This window comes from Enhydra lutris, unplaced genomic scaffold (genome assembly GCF_002288905.1).
Source record: "Enhydra lutris kenyoni isolate GAN:26980312 unplaced genomic scaffold, ASM228890v2 scaffoldscaffold26, whole genome shotgun sequence".
Taxonomy (NCBI): Eukaryota; Metazoa; Chordata; class Mammalia; order Carnivora; family Mustelidae; genus Enhydra; species Enhydra lutris.
In genome coordinates, this window is record NW_019154110.1 from 26,628,994 (window position 1) to 26,648,842 (window position 19,849).

The 19,849-nt window shown below is 54.1% G+C and overlaps 2 protein-coding genes across 8 annotated transcripts; one reads left to right on the top strand and one right to left on the bottom strand.

Annotated features, from left to right (window-relative positions):
• The first annotated feature begins 846 nt into the window (after positions 1-846).
• LOC111151456 (FK506 binding protein 10) lies at positions 847-8,835 on the top strand. The gene is given in 11 exon segments (XM_022509457.1): positions 847-1,149; positions 3,991-4,136; positions 4,572-4,761; positions 4,846-4,991; positions 5,333-5,522; positions 5,699-5,810; positions 5,812-5,845; positions 6,435-6,627; positions 7,013-7,155; positions 7,357-7,520; positions 7,793-8,835. Coding segments are annotated over 11 exon segments (1,749 nt in total). The 5' UTR covers positions 847-904; the 3' UTR covers positions 7,979-8,835.
• A 1,916-nt stretch (positions 8,836-10,751) lies between these two features.
• LOC111151601 (5'-nucleotidase, cytosolic IIIB) lies at positions 10,752-19,305 on the bottom strand. 7 transcript variants are annotated; one of them, XM_022509682.1, is made up of 9 exons: positions 19,250-19,305; positions 18,907-19,005; positions 18,234-18,303; positions 18,101-18,147; positions 15,553-15,638; positions 14,895-14,984; positions 13,020-13,182; positions 11,915-12,115; positions 10,752-11,065 (listed from the first exon to the last, which is right to left on the bottom strand). In XM_022509682.1, exons 1-9 carry the CDS (start codon positions 19,259-19,261, stop codon positions 10,931-10,933), a joined length of 903 nt encoding a protein of 300 aa, XP_022365390.1. In that variant the 5' UTR covers positions 19,262-19,305; the 3' UTR covers positions 10,752-10,930. The 7 variants fall into 7 exon arrangements, with proteins under 7 accessions (XP_022365390.1, XP_022365393.1, XP_022365388.1 ...); XM_022509685.1 differs by lacking the exon at positions 18,907-19,005 and having other exon boundaries at positions 19,006-19,258; XM_022509680.1 differs by lacking the exon at positions 10,752-11,065 and having other exon boundaries at positions 11,072-12,115.
• Positions 19,306-19,849: the final 544 nt, after the last annotated feature.

The following is a 19,849-nucleotide window of genomic DNA, read 5'->3' on the forward strand; positions in this document are numbered from 1 at the left end:
ATCCCGCAAAGCCCCTCCCCACACAAGGACAATCCCCCACCTTAAGATCAAGAAGTTGAGCGAGCGCCGCCTCTTCCACTCTGCCCAAACCCTGGCACCTGGTCTTTCCATTACAGAGTCCCTTCTGCTTCTTCTCCGCCCCTAGCCCTGATGAAGTCGCCCCTAGCGTCCCCTCCCCGTTCCCCACCCAGGTCCGCTACCGGGAGGTGCACACCGGGCTTCACCCTGCACACAGCACTCTCGCCGCCGCCCACCCATCTCCATCCCCGCGCGGGGAGTCTTGGACGCCCAGCTTCTGCGACCCGGGGCCGCTGGTCCCCGGAGAGGCCATCCCTGGGGGCAGTGGGGGTCGTGGGGCGGGGGCAATATCAAGGTACCGCCTCAGGTTCTGGAGCCCCACCAGCCACCTGGAGAGATTTGGGGGGTACCAGCGAAAGAAGGAAGGGATGCTTCAGCCCGGCCTTAGGACCCGGGGGCTCCGGAAAAAAAGACGCAGAACTTTTTTCTTTTTCTTTCTTTCTTTCTTTTTTTTCCCTTTTTTTTTTTTTTTTTAATGGGAGTAAGCTCCGACTTCTCCGCTTTCCCGAACCTCCCTCCCTGGCCGGGCCCCTGGACGCTAAGCCCGGGGACAGCGGGAGGCGGGAAGCTGGAGTTCTTTGTGGTGCAATCCTGTGACTCCAGCACTCAGTCTTGCCCCCTCCTCCTATTCCACCCTCGGTCTCCCGCCCCCCGGCCCGCCAGCTCAGTCTCCCCTGCCCCCCATTCCACGTGTACCAGCCAGGGCGGGGGTGGGGACTGAGGACAGGAAGGGGGGGAGCCTGCTCCGGGAGGAGCGGGGGAAGGAGTTTGGCGGCGGCGACTCCCTCGCTCGTCCTCACTGCCGGCCGTCCCAGCTCCAGGCACCATGTTCCCCGCGGTGTCCCCCAGCCACACCTTCCCCCGGCTCCCCCTGCTGCAGTTGCTGCTGCTGCTGGTGCAGGCCGTGGGGAAGGGGCTGGGCCGTGCTAGCCCGGCCGGGGGCCCCCTGGAAGATGTAGTCATCGAGAGGTACCACATTCCCAGGACCTGTCCCCGGGAAGTGCAGATGGGGGATTTTGTGCGCTACCACTACAACGGCACTTTCGAGGATGGCAAGAAGTTTGACTCGAGGTAATGGGTTGGGTGCCCCCAGACTCGCCACCCCCCTTAGGGCCAGGCTCTCTTAATCCTGGGGATCCCTTGTAGCCCCTTTAGGCTGTGTCCACATCCCCTACTCCATAGTCTTCTAACCCCTAACACAGCACCCTGGGGATGGGGACTCCCAGACCTCCATCTTCCCAAAGACATCCTTGCCCTCGATTTCAAGCCCTCACCTCTCAAAGGACCCCAGTTTCTTTTAGAACAAGCTCCTCATTTCCCCCCGAATGTTTGGTGATCTAGGTGAACTGCTCTGTTTACTCACCGTGCTTTATTAAAGGCCTGGCAGGGAGGAGGTTCTGTTCCCCAGTGGTGGGGGGAAGGGCTTGGCCCGGGCTGCATGTGAATTCTCCAGGGGTCTCAGCCTGGGACCCCTGCCCTTTCTACCCAGCCTGAATCTCTTCTGGTTCCAGCCCCAGGGTCTAGCGCCTTTGTAACCGGAAAAGAAGCAGTAGAACCTCTGTGGAGGTGGTGGTCAGTTTGAGCAGTTAGCCCTGTAGAGCCAGGGAGCGTTATAGTAAGATAGCACGATGGATCCAGGAGTGTAGGGCATAGCTCTGTGTAGGGACCCTAACTGTCTACGTGTCACATGGCCTGGCATTGACCTTCTGGGCTCCTTGGAGGATTCTCTTACCCTCTCTCAGGTCTCCCTGCACCCCCACCTTCCTCCATCTTAGCTCTACCAGGCCAGGGCTGCCGCCCATCTTGCCAGCCTTGGGGTTTGAGAGATGGGCTTCTGGTCTGATTGGGCCTTTGATCGGCTCTGGCAAGCCACTTTTGTTGGTGGAGACAGGGCAGGACTGCACGCCAGCCTGGGTTAAACCTCGGGTCCCAGTCACACAGCATATCCCAAGAAGTCAATCCCACTTAGACCCCTTCCCAAAACACACAACTCAGCCCACGGGAAATTAGTAGCCTTGGCTTTGGAAGGCAGGCAGTATACTGAGTAAGAAGATGAACTCCAGAGTCCAAGACCCCAGGTTCCAGTCCAGCCTGTGACCATGGACAAGGAATTTCGCCACTTGAAGCTTCATGCTCCTTATCTGAAAAATGGAGGTTAAAAACAATCTGGAAAATTAAGTTCTCCCTTCCTAAGACTGGTAACAGGGCTCAAGTAAGATGATGAATGAACTCGTACTTCATCGTGTGAGGGCACGTTAACCTTGACTCTGGGGAGGACTGGGTGCTCTGATAGTTTTTAACTGGTAGAAATTTTGTGCAGGCTTGGGCCTCACAGCAGCACTGTGAAGGATTCAGCTCAGTGGGTAGAATGAGGTATGGCCTATGGCCAAGAGCACAGCCCAAGTAGGGGAGGGGCGGGGAGCAGGCCATGACTTCCATGGTGGGACTCTGGGAGCCTGGCTGGTCCCAGTTTGTGCAGTGCTGAGCTTGGAAAACTTTCCTAACCCATGGTTCTTAACCCCTTGGATCAAAATAAAAATCTCGGGGTGGCTCAGTGGGTTAAAGCCTCTGCCTTCAGCTCAGGTCATGATCCCAGGGTCCTGGGATCGAGCCCCACATCAGGCTCTCTTCTCAGCAGGGAGCCTGCTTCCCTTCCTCTCTCTCTCTCTCTCTCTCTGCCTTCCTCTCTGCCTACTTGTGATCTCTCTCTCTATCTCACTCTGTCAAATAAATGTCAAATAAATAAATAAAATCTTAAAATAAAATAAAATAAAAATCTCAGGGGGATCGTTTGCCTTCAACTCAAGTCATGATCCCAGGGTCCTGGGATCCAGCGTAGTGGGGAGCCTGCTTCTCCCTCTCCCTCTCCCTCAGCCTGCCACTCCCGCCTTCTTGTGCTCCCTCTCTGTCAAATAGGTGGAATCTTAAAAATAAATGAATAAGTAAATAAAGAAAATTTAAAAAAATCTCCCACCCTCTCTTAACTGGTGACAGATGCTGACTGGATCTATCATTCTGATCTTCTCGTAATGTATGTAAATTAAATGTGGAATCACTATGTTGTACACCTGAAACTAATAATCATCTTGTATGTCAATCATACTTCAATAAAACAATAAATAAATAAAAGTAAGAGAAAAACAAATAAAGGCCACGGCAATTTTAAAACGCCTTTCCGGGGCGCCTGGGTGGCTCAGTGGGTTAAGCCTCTGCTTTCAGCTCAGGTCATGATCTCAGGGTCCTGGGATCGATCCCCATGTCGGGCTTTCTGCTTGATGGAAAGCCTGCTTCTCCCTCTCTCTCTGCCTGCCTCTCTGCCTACTTGTGATCTCTCTCTGTCAAATAAATAAATAAAATATTTAATAAATAAATAAATAAAATAAAACAGGCCTTTCCAAAACTGGAAACCAATCCCTACCCTCCGTGAGCTCTGCTGCCTCCTCCTTTCCTTGAAAAGTTGATGGTGTAGCAGCACGAACACGGAGTTCACTAGACCAAGGTACCTTGCGCAAGTCAGTTAGCCTCTCATCTCAAACTTCAGCATGAGAAAAATGAAAACCCTAACGTCCACTTCACAAGGGAAAGAATGAAATAAAGTGGGGAAAGGAAAAGGCCAAGGATTTCATCTGGCTGGTTGTAAATGCCTAATGTTCCTCCTCCCCTTGGTGCCACACTTAGCCCTCCCTCTGCTGCACAGATACCCCCGCCCCCCCCCCCCCACCCCCATCCCCCATCCTAGGCAAATAAAAGCCCCCAGCCTCCCTCAGGGGCTTCCCTGTGTAACTGGGGAGGGAGGCTCCGAAAGAAGACAGGAGCCTGTGGACGCACACCTGTGGAATGGGAGGGGGACTGAGTGTGTGTGTGCCCCTGCGCAGAGGCCGCTGTACCCCAGCTGTTTCCTCCCTCCTCTAGCTATGACCGAAGCACCTTGGTGGCCATCGTGGTGGGCGTGGGGCGCCTCATCACTGGCATGGACCGGGGCCTCATGGGCATGTGTGTCAACGAGCGACGACGTCTCATTGTGCCCCCCCACCTGGGCTATGGCAGCATTGGTGTGGGTGAGAAGGGTTGGGGCCCAGGCGTGGGGATGGAGGAGAGCAGGAGGCAGCATTCTGGAACCCACAACCAAAAAAACTGAAGCTCAGAGTGGGGGTGTGACTCGCCCAAGGTCACACTGCACAGGCAGTGTGAGTCATGGCAGGTCTGAGACTAGAGTTTCTGTCTCCTGCCCCTGGAGTGGGAGGACAGGAAATGACAGGGCCCTGGGTAGAATCGAAGCTTGACTGGGGAGAAGGGGAGCCAGGGTGGGGGGCGTGGGCAAGCAGAACGTTCAATGTCTATTCAACCTGCCTTGCTGGAGCTGGTGCAACTGTGGCTCCGCCTTTGCCACCAGCTAAGGCTAGAGGGAGTCCTGGGGCCCTGGGGGGCTGTGGCGTGCGGAGGGGTCCTGGAGGCTGCCCCAAACACGAGATGTGGTTGTCGGACTCCCACAGCGGGGCTCATTCCCCCTGATGCCACCCTCTACTTCGATGTGGTCCTGCTGGATGTGTGGAACCAGGCAGACACTGTGCAGGTGAGCACCTTGCTGCACCCAGCCCACTGCCCCCGCACTGTTCAGGACAGCGACTTTGTCCGCTACCACTACAACGGCACCCTGCTGGACGGCACCGCCTTTGACACCAGGTAAGGGCTGGAGGGAGTCCTGGGGCCCTGGGGAATGGGTATGATGGGGAAGGTGCAGCATCACCTCTACCTCATTCTCTGCAGCTACAGTAGGGACGGCACTTATGACACCTACGTTGGCTCTGGCTGGCTGATCAAGGGCATGGATCAGGGGCTGCTGGGCATGTGTCCTGGAGAGAGAAGGAAGATCATCATCCCTCCGTTCCTGGCCTATGGCGAGAAAGGCTATGGTGAGGACAGACAGAGACTCGGGGATTCCCCAGAAGAGGGCTGCCACATACAGTTGTTCAGGTTGTGTACTGCACAAGGACACTCAGCCAAGGAGGCCCATAGAGATGAAATCTATCTTGGTGATGATCTCACTAAAAAAGGGTGCTTTATTCTGATTCACACGCATTCTGTATGGGCTGGTGATGGTCTTGGGAAGATCCAGCTCATGCCTCACAGGGGAAGGGTCTCTGGAGAATAGAATTAGCATCTTTTTGCCAGGTGCTCACATAGGCTTTCCTGAGTGGAGAAGGAGCTGTGGTTTGCTCTCCACTTGTATGGTTCAAGCCTATCCCTTCCCCAGGGACTGTGATCCCCCCGCAGGCCTCCCTGGTCTTCCACGTGCTCTTGATTGACGTCCACAACCCTAAGGACACTGTCCAGCTGGAGACGCTGGAGCTACCTCCTGGCTGCGTCCGGAGAGCGGTAGCTGGAGACTTCATGCGTTACCACTACAACGGGTCCCTGATGGACGGCACCCCCTTTGATTCCAGGTCCCGGGGACTCCTGAGGAGGGAAGGTGGGGGCTGGGAGGAGGGAGGAGGAAGCTGAAGCAGGATCTGAGGACGGCCCCCCAACCCCAACAGCAGCTAGGGGTCACTCTGAGCTGTGGAGAAGAGGGGGTCAGGGCACACCTCTGACTCCCTTGCTGGCCCTCCCCGCCTTACAGCTACTCCCGCAACCACACCTACAACACCTATGTGGGGCAGGGTTACATCATCCCCGGGATGGACCAGGGGCTGCAGGGCGCCTGCATAGGGGAGCGCCGGAGGATCACCATCCCCCCCCCACCTGGCCTATGGGGAGAACGGAACTGGTACGCATGCCCCTGTGTTCCCAGTCACCGCCTTATTCCTCTGCAGTCTGTTCCCTGACCTCCCTGCCACAGGGCCATCCCAGCCACTGCTCTGCCCCTCTCTCACCCACCCACCTCCTGCCACACAGGCTCCGTCCTTTCCTCCAGGGGCAGCCCCCCCCCCACCACCACTTCTCCCTTCCATCCTGGAGAAGGACAGCAGACTCCTGAGTTTGGGGAGGTGGGGTGGTTATGGAAGAACAGAAACAGTGTAGCCCTAGGAAGCAAAGAACCTGGACTTGTGCCCCCCAGCTTTGCTGGAAGCCTCAGTGTCCTCACCAGTAGAATGGGACTAATCACACTGACCAGCAGGGTAAGTTACTGGGAGATCGCAAGAGCTTGTGTATAAAGGGTTTTCTAACTGGCGTGGCCCTTCCTTCCCTGCCCCTCACCCTCCACAAGAGGGTATTAGAAGAATTGACCCTGGGGACAAATACTCCGTCCCATCCTGGCTTGAAAACACAGGACTGGGTAGGTCTAGGGGCCTCTGTGGAGGCCTGAGCAGCCCCTTCTGGATTCCAAGCCGATCCACACCCCGTTTTGGCTCCAGGAGACAAGATCCCTGGCTCTGCTGTGCTGATCTTCGACGTCCACATCATTGACTTCCACAACCCTGCGGATCCGGTGGAAGTCAAGATTCTGTCCCCGCCCCCGGAGACCTGCAATGAGACGGCCAAGCCTGGGGACTTTGTTCGCTACCACTACAACTGCTCCCTTCTGGATGGCACCAAGCTCTTCTCCTCGTGGGTCCGGGGCGGGGCCAGGGCTGGGCAGGTGGGTGGGCCCAGGTGCAGGGAGTCCTCCTGATCACCCCCAATGGGTGCTTCTTCCCTAAGTTCCCATCCAGCGAGCGAGTGTGGTGGGGGAGCATGAGGAGCTGAGGTTCCTGCCTTGTGGGCTCAGGGAGGGTGAAGCCAGCCATCTAGGGGAGCTGCTGGCTCCATTTGTGGAGGGGAAACCAAAGCAGGGGGCGATGAGCCCTCCAGGCCACACTTCAGGGGCAGTGGCTCCATGCGGAGGGCATTCTCCCTCTGAACTGGGGGGAGCCGGGGGTGGGGTGGGACGATGGGATAACAGCTGGCCTGGGACAAGGATGGGCACTGACCCAGGAATCTGCTCTCCCCCCAGCCACGACTATGGTGACCCCCAGGAGGCTACTCTGGGGGCCAACAAGGTGATTGAGGGCCTAGACACGGGCCTGCAGGGCATGTGTGTGGGAGAGAGGCGGCAGCTTGTGGTGCCCCCGCACTTGGCACACGGAGAGAGTGGAGGTGAGGGGCTGACAGTTCTTGAGGGCTGGAGGTGGGAGTGGAGGAATCCCTCCCAGGGGTTCTGCAAACATCCCATGTGCCCAGCATAGGGAAACTGAGGTCTCTGGGCTGGGGAGCTCCCAGGGCAAGGCTGCAAGTCGGGCCCAGCCCGGGGCCTGATGGCGACACCTTCCTTCTCCTCTTCTCCCTCCCTGCCTCCAGCCCGGGGTGTCCCCGGCAGTGCAGTGCTGCTGTTCGAGGTGGAGCTGGTGTCCCGGGAGGAGGGGCTGCCCACAGGCTACCTGTTTGTGTGGCATGAGGACCCTCCTGTCAACCTGTTCGAAGGCCTGGACCTCAATAAGGATGGCGAGGTCCCCCCAGAGGAGGTGGGTGAGAAGTTCAGTCCTTCTAAGAACCAATCCCCCGCTGTCACCCCAGCACAAGCCACCATGTAGGTGGCATCGAGCAACGCAGTCCGTCTGCCATCCCATCTGCACCTGTTTCTGTCCCTGTGCCTGAGCTCCCTTGTCCCTGCCTCTTCCTCATGCAGTCCATCACCCCCACCGCCATCTGGCTCCTGGGGCCCTTCCCTAGGCCACCCACGGCCGCTCAGGTGAGACCCTCACTCCCTTCTCCTCTTGGCTCTCTGGGCTCCCAGTTCTCCACCTTCATCAAGGCTCAAGTCAGTGAGGGCAAAGGACGCCTCATGCCTGGGCAGGACCCGGAGAAAACCATAGCAGACATGTTCCAGAACCAGGACCGCAACCAGGATGGCAAGATCACTGTGGAGGAGCTCAAACTGAAGTCAGACGAAGACCAAGAGCGGGTCCACGAGGAGCTCTGAAGGGTGGGGGCCTGGGCCCGGGCCCAGATGCAAAGGCCCACTTCTGGGAGGACAGTGGGCAGTGGGACTGACCTCGTAAGAGTCATCCTCCCCTGTGCTGGCATGATGTCTAGAAACATCTAAAACATGGTCAGAGGAGACAACTCTGGTCTTCCCACCAGTCCCAGAGTAAAATCCATGGCACAGATCTCTACTCAGTTTTTCTCTTCTGACCCCAAACCCCTCCCTCAGAAGTTTTGGAGTCACAAAGCCAAGCTGGCCATTGGCCGAGCCTGAGGGTTGAACAGGGCCATTGCTGGCATGTCACCCACACCTCCCCTCCACATCACCAGACACTGAACAAGGCTGAGCTTGTCATTCTTTCATTTCCCCAAATTTCCCTTTTTTCCATACTTTTCCTTGCCATCCCCAGCCACCCCCCTCCTGCCCCTATTCCTGTGTCATGGCAGCTCCCCAGGAACATGAACCAGGACTGACCAGACTCTCAGCCTTTCTCTCTCAACTCTAGCTGGCTTCTAGGGAGGGCAGCGCCCCACCTGTCCCGTGTCCCCACACTTCCGCTGTCCACCCCCCACGAGGCCAGTAGGGGCTGGAGTGACCTTGGGGTGCAGCATTCAGGGCTGGGCTTGTCATTGCCTTTCACCCCTAAAGAAGGCTGTTTTCTCTAAGGGACAGAGAAGGGGAAGAATATGAAGTGGTTGGGGGCGAGGATAACTACTTGGATGGCTATGACATCCTTGGTTCAGGGCTGAGATAAACTTGGAATAAGGGCTCACTTGGGGTGAGAGGGGGGTAGGCAGAGCTCTGCACACTCAAAAGGCTAAATTGGTGTCAGATCCCTTTCTCCTTTGCACCAAATAAAAGACTAAACCAAAGGCCTCATGATGTGCTCTTTCCATGCGGGGAAGCCTTTGGACCCAAAGACTGGGGAAGAAAGTGGCACAAAGTAGACACTCGAGATCCTGGATCTCAGCCTCCTGCCTCCTGCGGCCTCATCAGGGCCCTCTCCATGGAGAGGAACCCCCTATCTGCAGGAGGGAGGGTGGGGAGTGGGCATTCATACAGGGACCTCCCGGGGAGGAGTGGAGAGATGATCCCAGTCTCCTGACTGTCCCAACTGAATGGAAAGATGAGGTCCCTGACCTCAAACATGACCCAAGAAACTCAAGGATTAAATTAAGCGGCTCAGGTCGGATTCATCTCTTGCATGTAGATTTGTTCCAATGCTCAGCTAGTCCCACCTCTCCCTGATCCTGGCTGCCAGCCATCACCTCCGTCCTGATCCTCCCCCCTCTGAAGCAAAGGTAACAGGCCTCCCACCTCCAGTGTCTTGAGGGAAGAGCTGCTCCAGCCAGCAGGCCAGCCATCTTCCCTCTCCCACCCAGCTAGAACAAAGATGACCTAAACCAGGAGGGGACAGGAGAGCGGGGGAGGCTTGGGAGACAGACTGATGGTCCTGGGCTCCCTGAACTGACCTGTCCCCCATGAGCACCCGCTTCTTGCTCAGGATCCTGAGACATGGCTTTTCCCCACGGCCAATCACAGATACTCCTGGCCCCAAAGCATCCCGAGGGCACCTCAGGGTCTGACTGTGGCTGCCGATGGGCCTCAGATGGTAGCCACGAGCTCCCCAGAAGCCAACAGGCCAGCTCGGAACCAGAGCCCATGTGCGGGTGTGAATGCGTGAAGCCCAAGAAACGCTACGGCTTTGGTCAGAATCACTGAAATCCTGGCGCTAGCTCCTAGCTATGGAGTTGGAGTAAGTTTCTGGTCTTTTCCAAGCCACCTGTAGATGGAAGCGACACCCGCTTTCAGGGCGCTCGTGAGGGAGGCACTGCCTTCCTTCCCCTACAGAACTGCAGGGAACCGTGTCCCACAGCCAGGCACCCTCTGCAGGAGGAGGGGTGCGTTTGAGGGCAGGCTGCAAAACGCCAGCGGAACTGGCTGCTTTACACCTCCAAAAGGTGCCCTAGAGAGAATTCAGCTAGTTCTTGACCACCCAAGTCAGCAGGGGAGGAAGGGAAAGAAACTCAAAGGGCAGCCAGGGATGAGAGACGACGGAGCAGCAATCACTTCCGCTGTGTCGAGGACCAGCTTCTCCCTTCGGGTCCCACTGCAGGACCCCACCCCCCGAAGGCACCCATCTCCATGGTCCTGGGCCCACATAAGGAAGAGAAGACAGGGCAGGAGCCCAGGGCACGAGAGAAAATCTGCCTCCAAACGGATCCGTTTGGAGATCCATCAACAGGAAGCTCTGCACACCGGGCTGGCCAGGCCCGACGGACCCCCCCAACTCCACGTTTAACGGACACCTCAGCATCATGTGAAACCATCCCAGGTCAGGGTTTGGAAACACACCTTCCAAACCTGCCTACTCACCTTGGTCCCCAGACACATTTACGGGGTGCTCAGAGGGTCTCGTGAGTGAATTTGGTATTTTTTTTTTAAGATTTTATTTTCTAAGTAGTCTGTACACCCCATGTGGGGCCCGAACCCATAACCCTGAGATCAAGAGTCACACGCCCCACCAACTGAGCCAGCCAGCCCTGCACCCCGCCAAATCAGAACAACTGTTTTCTCCTGTTTTTATTTTGATCTGTTTCACACACTAGATTTCTTTGAAGAACATCTTCCCGTGTTTAAAAAATTGTGGGAGAAAGAACCCCTGGATTAGATGGTCCCTAGGGCACTAACACCCTGTGGGTCCCGCCTTTACCTGGCTGACCCCTGCCCCCCCCCCCCCCCCGGGGGCCCCCCCCCCCCCCCCCCCCCCCCCAGAACACCACAGAGGATGCTGGGGAAGGAGGAGGGAGAGGCCCAGGCTCAGCAGCTGCATCCCAGACTCTGCACGCACAGGGACGAGCAGCAAGCAGCGCTCCCACAGGGCAGCCTCCCGGCGAGGCTCCCTGCCTCCAGCCCATGGCACCTGGCCCCCCAGCCGCCTGCTGGCTCTCAGGAGCCCTGCGTCTCTCTCCAGTCCCCGAGGTGCAGGATGTGCTGCAGCAGCCCATTGACCACGTCCAGCGTCTCGTCCTTCTCCAGCACAATGTCGTAGGAGTCCATGTAGCGCTCCCGCCGCTCTTCCACCTGCCCGGGGGAGGCGGAAGAGAGTCCCCAGAACGCCCTGCCTTCTGCCTCTGCCTCTCAGGCACCCGGGACAAGGGGTGGAGGGCATTGGAGCTGCAGCTCCCCAAGAACAGCTCCGGGACAGAGACCCGCCCTCTGGACGGCAACAGGCACAGGGCGCCATGATTAACCCTCGGGTCAGTGACAGAAGGACAGGATAGGGATTAAAATTTAAAAACCAGATGTGATTTCTAATCCATCTGGACTGAATTTTCACACGGGTCAAGCATTCTAGAGGTCTTCAGCACATGCTGGCTGTGGAGGGGGGATGCACGAACTGGTGGCCTTCTAACTTGCCACCATACTGAGCCCCTTCATGCTGATGGTGTTCCCCCCTGCCTCTGGTTGGCCCCCGGTCTGTTCCCGTATTTTCCTTCTCTGACTTATAAACCCACCTCCTGAATACTGACATCTCCCACCTCAGTCATGCCTTATAGCTATGATTTAGGATTGTAATCAGCCCCCCACTTGCTACACTATCTACCACAGGTAGATGAACCTCCTTGACTCAGTTTCCCCATTTGTAAAACGAGGCATAAGAGTCACTATCTCAGAAGGCTGCCGTAAGGACTAAGTGGGTCAATATGCCATGTACATGGTGAGCACCCAACAGTGTCTCTGAACTCCGCTGTCGCACCGTGTGCCCGACACAGCTGTCATCGCTGTTTTCCCATGAGAATATAGCTCATGCCACACCTCAGTGCCTCTAAGACTTGACCTTGACCAGCACATAGAGGTGTTCACCAGGCATTTATCAGGCATCGAAACAGAAGGACACCCTGAGCCGGGAAGCCCTGGTCCCGCACCTACCTTGTCATTTAAGAAGCCAATCTTGAGAATGTTCTCCACACCTGGCACCCCATCAGCCATCGTGAGGTCCCCCATGGAGTCTCCCAGCAGGAGGATGTTGGTTTTGCCCTGAAGCTGCTGGAAGTAGCCGGAGTTCTCACAAACGGAGCTGCTCTTGTTATATGTGTGTATGAGCCGGCCCTTAAACCCCTGGAGGAAACCCTAAGCAAGCAAGAGACAGAAGGGCTGCGGGGACACTGTAGAGCCCGGTCTCCACGGTCTCTGTCACAGAGGAAAGGCAATCCCGACAGCCAGAGAAATGCCAGAACCTCCTTGTAGTCCAAACTCGGGGCCCGCCAACTAGGTCCTGTAGCCAGATTTGGCGGATTTTTGTAAATTCAGTTTGACCGGAACACAGCCAGGCTCATGTGTCACATCGTGTCTGTGGCCGTTTTTAGTATATGTGCTGTGCCGAAGCGAGCACTGTGGCTGCTTTTTTTTTTTTTTTTTTTTTGCCACAGCAGAGTTGAGCAGTTGTGACAGTCAATCAGAGTCCATCATCCCACAAAATCTAAAATAGGTACTACCTGGCCTTTTACAACAAAAAGCGTGTAACCCCTGATTTAAACTTACAAGGGCCCTCAGACAGGACCGATCAGCCACTCTGGCAGGAGCGTGAAGCCATGACACCGGCACTGTTCAGGCCACACGTGTGTTTGCCCTTGGTGGCGGGCACAGCCTCGCCCCAGGTGAACGGAGCAGCTGCCCAGCAGCTGGTGTGAGGGGAAGAAGTCAGAGCCTTGATGAGTTAGAGCAGCCCACCTCTGGCTCCAGGAAAACAAGTCAAAGTCTAAGCCCTGGAGTACCCAGGATGGCATGTGACCTGGAACGCTGACATGGGGCCTAGCTGAACCCTAAATTAGGTACCCCAGTGAGCTGTCAAACACCAAAGGGCATGCCTTTAGCAGGCATGAAGAAACAAGTAACGGCCTGAGGGCAAGAAGCCAGCATGAGTTCCCTCCCTTCCCTCCCCAAGTCAGGGTTCAGGGTTTCAGGTTTTGCCCGGGAAGGGGTGCCGGCGGTCCCCACCCCTCCACCCCCCCAGCCTAAAGGAGGTCAGGCTCACGTCTTCGTCAAAGTCCATGTAGTTAGACACAATGTGGATGTTGGGGTGGAACACTTTCATCTGCCGGATAATCTCCTCCAGGATGTCACCAATGCCCGCGGAAAAGATGAAAAGGGGAATGTTGTTCTGGTAGAGGGTGTTGAAGAACATCTTGTATCCCTCCCTGAAAAGAGACGGACTCTGCAATGGCGCTGCCTCTGCTCCTGGTCTTTACTTCCTACTTAGGTGATGTATTTTTAAATTTTTCATTTTCAAAGATTTATTTGGGGCACCTGTGTGGCTCAGATGGTTGAGTGTCTGCCTTCCGCTCGGGTCATGATCTCCAGGTCCTGAAATCGAGCCCCACGTCAGGCTCCCAGCTCGGTGGGGAGTCTGCTTCTCCCTCTCCCTCTGTCCCTCCCCGTTTGTGCTCTTTCTCTCTTTCAAATGAATAAATAAAATACTTTTTTAAAGTATTTTTATTCGGGTGCCTGGGTGGCTCAATTGGGTTAAGCCTCTGCCTTTGGCTCAGGTCATGATCTCAGGGTCCTGGGATTGGGCCCCACATCGGGCTCTCTGCTCGGTGGGGAGCCTGCTTCTCCCTCTCTCTGTCTGCCTCTCTGCCTACTTGTGATCTCTCTCTGTCCACCAAATAAATAAAATCTTGGGAAAAAAAGTATTTTTAATACTATCTTTAAAAAATTATTTATTTATTTAAGAGAGAGTGTGGGTGTGGAGGGAGGGGAGAGGGAGAAAGAGTCTTAAGCAGGCTCCCCACTGAGCACAGAGCCCGACATGGGGCTCGATCCCAGGATCCTGAGATCATGACCTGAGTTGAAATCAAGAGTCAGACGCTTAACTGACCGAGCCACACAGGTGCCCCTAAATTTTTTCTTTTTAGAAACATTTTATTATTTTATTTTTTAAAGATTTTATTTATTTGAGAGAGAGAGAGCACGTGCATGAGCAGAGGAAGGGACAGAGGGAGAGGGAGCAGCAGACTCCCCTCCGAGCTGGGAGCCCAAGGCAGGGCTTGTGTACACATACACACACTGGAATACTACTCAGTCATCAAAAAGAATGAAATCTTGCCATTTGCAATGACATGTATGGAACTAGAGGGTATTATGCAAAGCGAAATAAGTCAATCAGAGAAAGATAATTATCATACGGTCTCACTCATATACGGAATTTAAGAAACAAGACAGAGGATCATAGGGGAAGAAAGGAAAAAAATAAAACAAGATGAAACCACAGAGGGAGACAAACCATAGAGACTCTTAACCTCAGGAAACAAACTGAGAGTTGCTAGAGGGGAGGGAGGTGGGGGGATGGGGTGGCTGGGTGATGGACACTGGGGAGGGTATGTGTTGTGGTGAGCACTGTGTATTGTGTAAGACTGATGAATCACAGACCTGTATCCCTGAAACAAATAACACATTATATGTTAATTAAAAAGAAAGAAAGAAAGAAAGAAAGAAAGAAAGAAAGAAAGAACGAACGAACGAACATGGCAGCAGAGAGAGTAGCACCAGGAATGCCGCTGATGATCAAGGGTCCTAGGCTAGTCAACTGCCGTGTCTAGGTTAATCCAGAACACCAGGCATCATGGTGACCCCAAAGTCTTTTCACCACTGGAGAAAATGAGCTAGACGCTGTTTGTTCCAGGAGATGAAGCCTTGGTCATATTCCTATTACATCCACTAGTAGCAGACAGCTGCCTAGGAAGCACCCACAGGTGAGAAATCCTTTAGCTGTATTCAGAGAGGAAAAGCAAGGCCTTCTTCACATCAGCCACTTACGGTGTCTGTCTCTCCTGATTCCCCTAGCAACTAACTCCCCTCCACTTTTTGGGAGCAAACCAGTTTCCAATGTTTCCCAGAGCAAGCCACTTACCTAAGCATTGCATTGGACTCTCTAACCACCTGGGCAATCTGAGCCTTCTGAATCTTCTGTTGGCAAAGGAGATCGTGTGCCTTGGTCCACCTAGAAGCAGATGCCCCACAAAAGCCCAAATTCCAATCACTAAGTAGGAAAGTATCCTTTCCCTTTTTAGGGCCAAGTCCCCTCTAGAAAGATTAATGGAGGCCTCATCCTTTTCCACCAAGCCACTTCCTGAAGGACTCCGGCAGGCCTTAAAAGGAAGAGGGTGAGGAAGTCGAACCACAGCCACAGGAACAAGAACTGGGTGAGCTAACCACTGAAGTCCAAGCCCTTCTGAATCCCTCTCTTGGTGACCCCATGTTCTGGAGAACCGGGGCTCTGTCCCCTATAGGATATACCAGTTCCTATAGGAAAGTTATCTCCCCGCAGCACGTATTCCCCCAAACCCAGGGGCTTCTCCCTCCTTCCAAGGATTCTCAGTGGGCCCCCACTCCAGCAGCAATCACAATTAGCCCCTCTGGGGCTGGACGGTTGGTTCTAATAGGGGGGCCAGGGGAATTCAGTAAGGTAAGGGGGACTGCCACCTCATTCAAGCTCAGGAAAAACATACTCCCCTCCCGGACCTGTCCATCATGGGGGCCAGGAGCGGTTCAAAACCACCATCACTCACCATTCCACCATGTGAGGTAACTTCTCCTTGATGGTCCGGTGCGGGTCAATCTCAATTGGGTAATAGTGGTGGAGGAGCATTTTGAGCTGGGACATCCAAATGAAGAGAAAAGCCGTTAGTCCACATCAAGCTTTCCCCAGCGAAGGCCCACAGTTGAGTGTGAGGAAATAATCACCTAGAAGAGGCAACTCTGTGTTAGGGAGTGACTGACCTGCCGAGCTGGTCAGCCCTTCATCCGCACCCTCAGAGGGTGAGGTCTAAGAATCCACAAAGACCTTTTGCTCTCAGGTGAGAAGTTACTAGGATTTTGTTGTTATTCTCCAGCTCAGTCGACAAGGCTTAACCGGTAAGAAGGGATTAAAGCTGTATTTCCCCAAATGGGGTACACATTCTCAGGGGGTAGGCAAAGTCATTTTAGGAGGCACATGGATACACACTCTTCATTTTAGTAGTTTTGGGTTCCTTTTAATGCGTATTAAGAAAAAAAAAAACTAGCGCATCAAATTCATGCTCTCACAAAGATTGTTTCTTTTCTAATTGCATTCAGATTTTTTTTAAAGGTTTTATTTATTTATTTGACAGAGAGAGACAGAGAGAGCACAAGCAGGGGGAGCAGCAGGGAAAGGGAGAAGCAGACTCCCCAATGAGCAGGGATCCCTATTCGGGGCTCGATCCCAGGATCCTGGGACCACGACCTGAGCCGAAGGCAGATGCTCAATTGACTGAGTCACCCAGGCTCCCCACATTCAGATTTTTAATAGGAACCCAACTTTAAGTAAAATATGTATTACCGGCCACTATAATAGATATGGCAAAAATCATTAAAGTGGAAGTAGAAAAATCAGGAAGTGGGTTTGGGAGCCAGCATGTTGGTGGATAATGATCACAGAACCAATATCAGGGGAATCAGCTCACGGGCTCCTGTGTGTACCTTCTCCTATTAAGATCTCCCTCCATGTCTGAGGAGACCGCATCTGGGACCACGTGTCACACAGGCCAGTCAGTAACAGCACCCAATAAAAATGGGAACTGGTCAGGCAAAAGAATTTTAACTTTAACATATGCCCAGTCTCAGAATATTATGAGATCAATGTGGAGTCCCTGACCATGGGTCCAAAAGAGAGTTAAAGGCAAAGAGCATACACTGACAAAGGGAGAAAACTCCTGAAATGTATTAAGATTCTCAATGTGTGTGTTTTGGGGGGAGTGTGAGAATATTTTTCTAAAAAGCGTAAGAGAATTCAACAGAATATACTTTTTAAAAAAAAAAGGGCTTCATGCATAAACTTTATGATTTTTTTCGGGAGCTCATCAACGCTCAGAATCTTAGTTTGCCTTCATTTTGTTATCCTAGAGCAGGCACCCAACCTGTTGTCTTACTTGTGGGTTCAGCTTTCTGGAAGCTGATAAGACATGTATGTGAGGGACCACTAAAAGTGACTCACCAAAAACAACTGATTAGGTCTGGAGCCAGAACTTACGTTAAGCTAAAAATGCAACTCCAGAAAGATGGGTTTTAGAAATATAAGGTGCATCTATAATTTGCTGCCCATCTTAGTAACAAGTAACCATGACAGAGTATTGGAAAAGCTGATCAAGATGACAGATTGACAGACCGCTTAAAATGTAATTTAGTGAATTTCATAACGAAGTGAAACTAAATGATAACAGCTCTTTAGCAGAAAGAGCTCAGCAAACTAGAGAAATGTACAACCAGCAGGGCTCTCCTCTGGCAAAGGGGCCAGAATGTGGAACAAAGTAAAATGAACTCCAAGGCTGCATGATTTATAATATTTGTATGCATCTCATGGAAGTGGGCGTTATCATATAGTGACATTAATTCAGAAGTCTTTCTTGATACCTGTTACCTTGCCAAAAAAATTATATATTTTTTAAAAGACTTATTTATCTATTTTAGAGAGAGAGAGGTGGGGGGGGTGCGCAGGGGGAGTGTCAGAGGGAGAGGGAAAGAATCTCAAGCAAACTCCCTGCTCAGCAGGCTTAATCCCAGATCCCACCACCCTGAGCCAAAACCAAGAGTCAGACGCTCAACCCACTGAACCACCCAGGTGCAACCCCCACCCCAATTATATTATTAAAGAAACAGCATAATGTAGTGAAAAGAGTTTGGGACAGAATTAGATCTATGGGAAAACCAAGCTCTCTGTGTCTTGCCTGTATGACCCTTGAAGGAGTTGCTTATCCTCTTCAAGCCTGTTTTCTCATCTGTTAAATGGAGATAATAGTGGTTCTATCCACCCCTTGGAGTTGCTGGAGGGTTAAACAGCAAATGTTGAAGTCTCTTGTAAACTCTATAACTCGCAGAATGCATAACATCCATATTCTAACCACCAATCGTCACATGTCTTGAACAAAAAGGAAACACTGCCCCAGTCTATGAGACTAAGGTCCACCTGAACATAAGAACAATTTTTTTAAAAATATTAATCTTCTAAGGTCTCTACCCTGGAATCTTTGGTCCTAACCAAGAACTATCTCAAGTAGTACATGACAGCCATCTCTGAACAAAGAAGGGGTTGTAACCCACCTCATTTTGGCACTCCTCACTGATGATCTTGCTGTTATCCAGAATGTCTGCAAACACAGAAAACTCCTTTCATTTGCCACTCAGAAGCTACCATCTTGTCAAGCCCAAAAAAGCAAGCTAGTATGTGACTTACTGTAAGAAGAAGGGCATCGCTTTCCATTATACGCAAACCTGCTCAAGGTCATGTCAAAATCAGAGATGACCTAAAATGCAAAAGAGAGATGCTATCCATACAGATGCCTTATGGTGTGGCCCTGCCTGGGCGGGGGAAGATTATGAAAGGCTAACCAGCTCAGTATCCAGCCAGTAGGCAAAGCCCTGCAGGAGTTAGGAAGGGGTTGGGAGCGGGGAGGGAGAACTAATCCTAGTTAGTAGCAGCCTGCTACGCCTGAGGACGCCCAGACTCTTGGAGGTCGCTGGCAGAGTGGGGACTGAAGAATCAAGACCCTCTCTGACTCTTAGCCTTGCCATCTCATTGCCTTGGGTCCCTCCCAAGGTGACCCATCACATCTGCAACTTCCTGGGGAGCCCGCTGACCCGGCTAGTGTGGAAACAGGGCCCCAGGGCCTGGTGCTGGGTGCCTTCTACCTAGTAAGAGGAAGCAGACGCTGGTCATGACCGACAAATTTGAAATGTCGGTTTTCCGGCAGGTGGATTCTAACCCAGGGCAATCAGGTGGAGCAACCGGTTCGCCCTCCGGCCGCTGGCCATTTGTAGGGGCTCAGGACCCGCAGCGTCCGCGGCAGCGCGGGCAGGCCCCTTGGGCCGGTCACCTCCCCAGCCGCCCCTCGTCGCCCCCGCCGTACCTGCAAGCGGTCTCCCCCGCCCCTGCGGAGGGCGCCCACGATCTCCTGCACCCGCCCGGGCTGCCGCATCAGGACCGTGGCCTTCATCAGGGTGCTCACCTGTCCCGAGACCCGAGAGAAGCGCTGACCCCGGCACCGCGCTGGGCCCAGGGGGAGCCCGGCGCCGGCTCCGCAGCCCTGCGAGGCGGGGCCGGGGCGCGCGAGGCGCACAGGGGGGCTCCGGGCCAGACCCGGGCGCCTACTGGCCGGGGTGGCGCGGCGGGGCCCAGGCGGCCAGCTGGGGGCCTCGGAGCGCCCCGGGGATCGGAGCCCGCCCCACGTCGGACGCTTCCTCCCGCCTCACCTCCTCCGCCATGGCGCTCGCGGCCGGGACGACGGCGCCGGGACAACGACCTCCCCACGGCCGCACTGCGCAGGCGTCGCCCGCCGCCGGGAGGCCGGGGAACCGCGGGCGGGGGACCGGGGGGCGGGCGGAGCCGGGAGAGGGCGGCGCCCGCGCTGGGCAAGACCCCGAGTGCCGGCTCTGTGTTGAGCAGGGTGAGGGTCACAAGAGTTGGGGTTACCGGGTGCCACCGTCGACAGCAAAAGTACTGGCCAGAGGGGTTATTTCCAGACGTAAATTTTGCAAGACACAAAAGCCGCAGGAAGGGAGAGGGTATGGAAAGCATCCAGAAGGGGCTTAACTGGGCCCACTCCTCATCGCAGAAGACAATGAGCGACTAACACAAGTCCTCAGGGCAGGAAGGCCCTGGACAGCTGGGCCAGCGTGAGCTCTAATCAGCTTCCCTTCCTTCTGCCTCCTCTGACTTGGTTTCCTTGAATTCAGTATCTGGGGAGCCAAGTGCCCAGCAGTGGAAGGTCTAGATGATGCTACACAGACACAGAGCTGAGCATCTGAAGTGGGCAACAGGAGCTAGAATGGATAAAAACTCTTATATGGCGT

Excerpts from the sequence above, each read along its gene's own strand:
- LOC111151601 (XM_022509680.1), bottom strand. Across the intron at positions 18,304-18,906 it reads GCGGGGGAGACCGCTTGCAG|GTCATCTCTGATTTTGACAT; the intron begins GTACGGCGGGGG and ends TTTGCATTTTAG. Across the intron at positions 14,985-15,552 it reads TTACCTCACATGGTGGAATG|GTGGACCAAGGCACACGATC; the intron begins GTGAGTGATGGT and ends ATCTGCTTCTAG.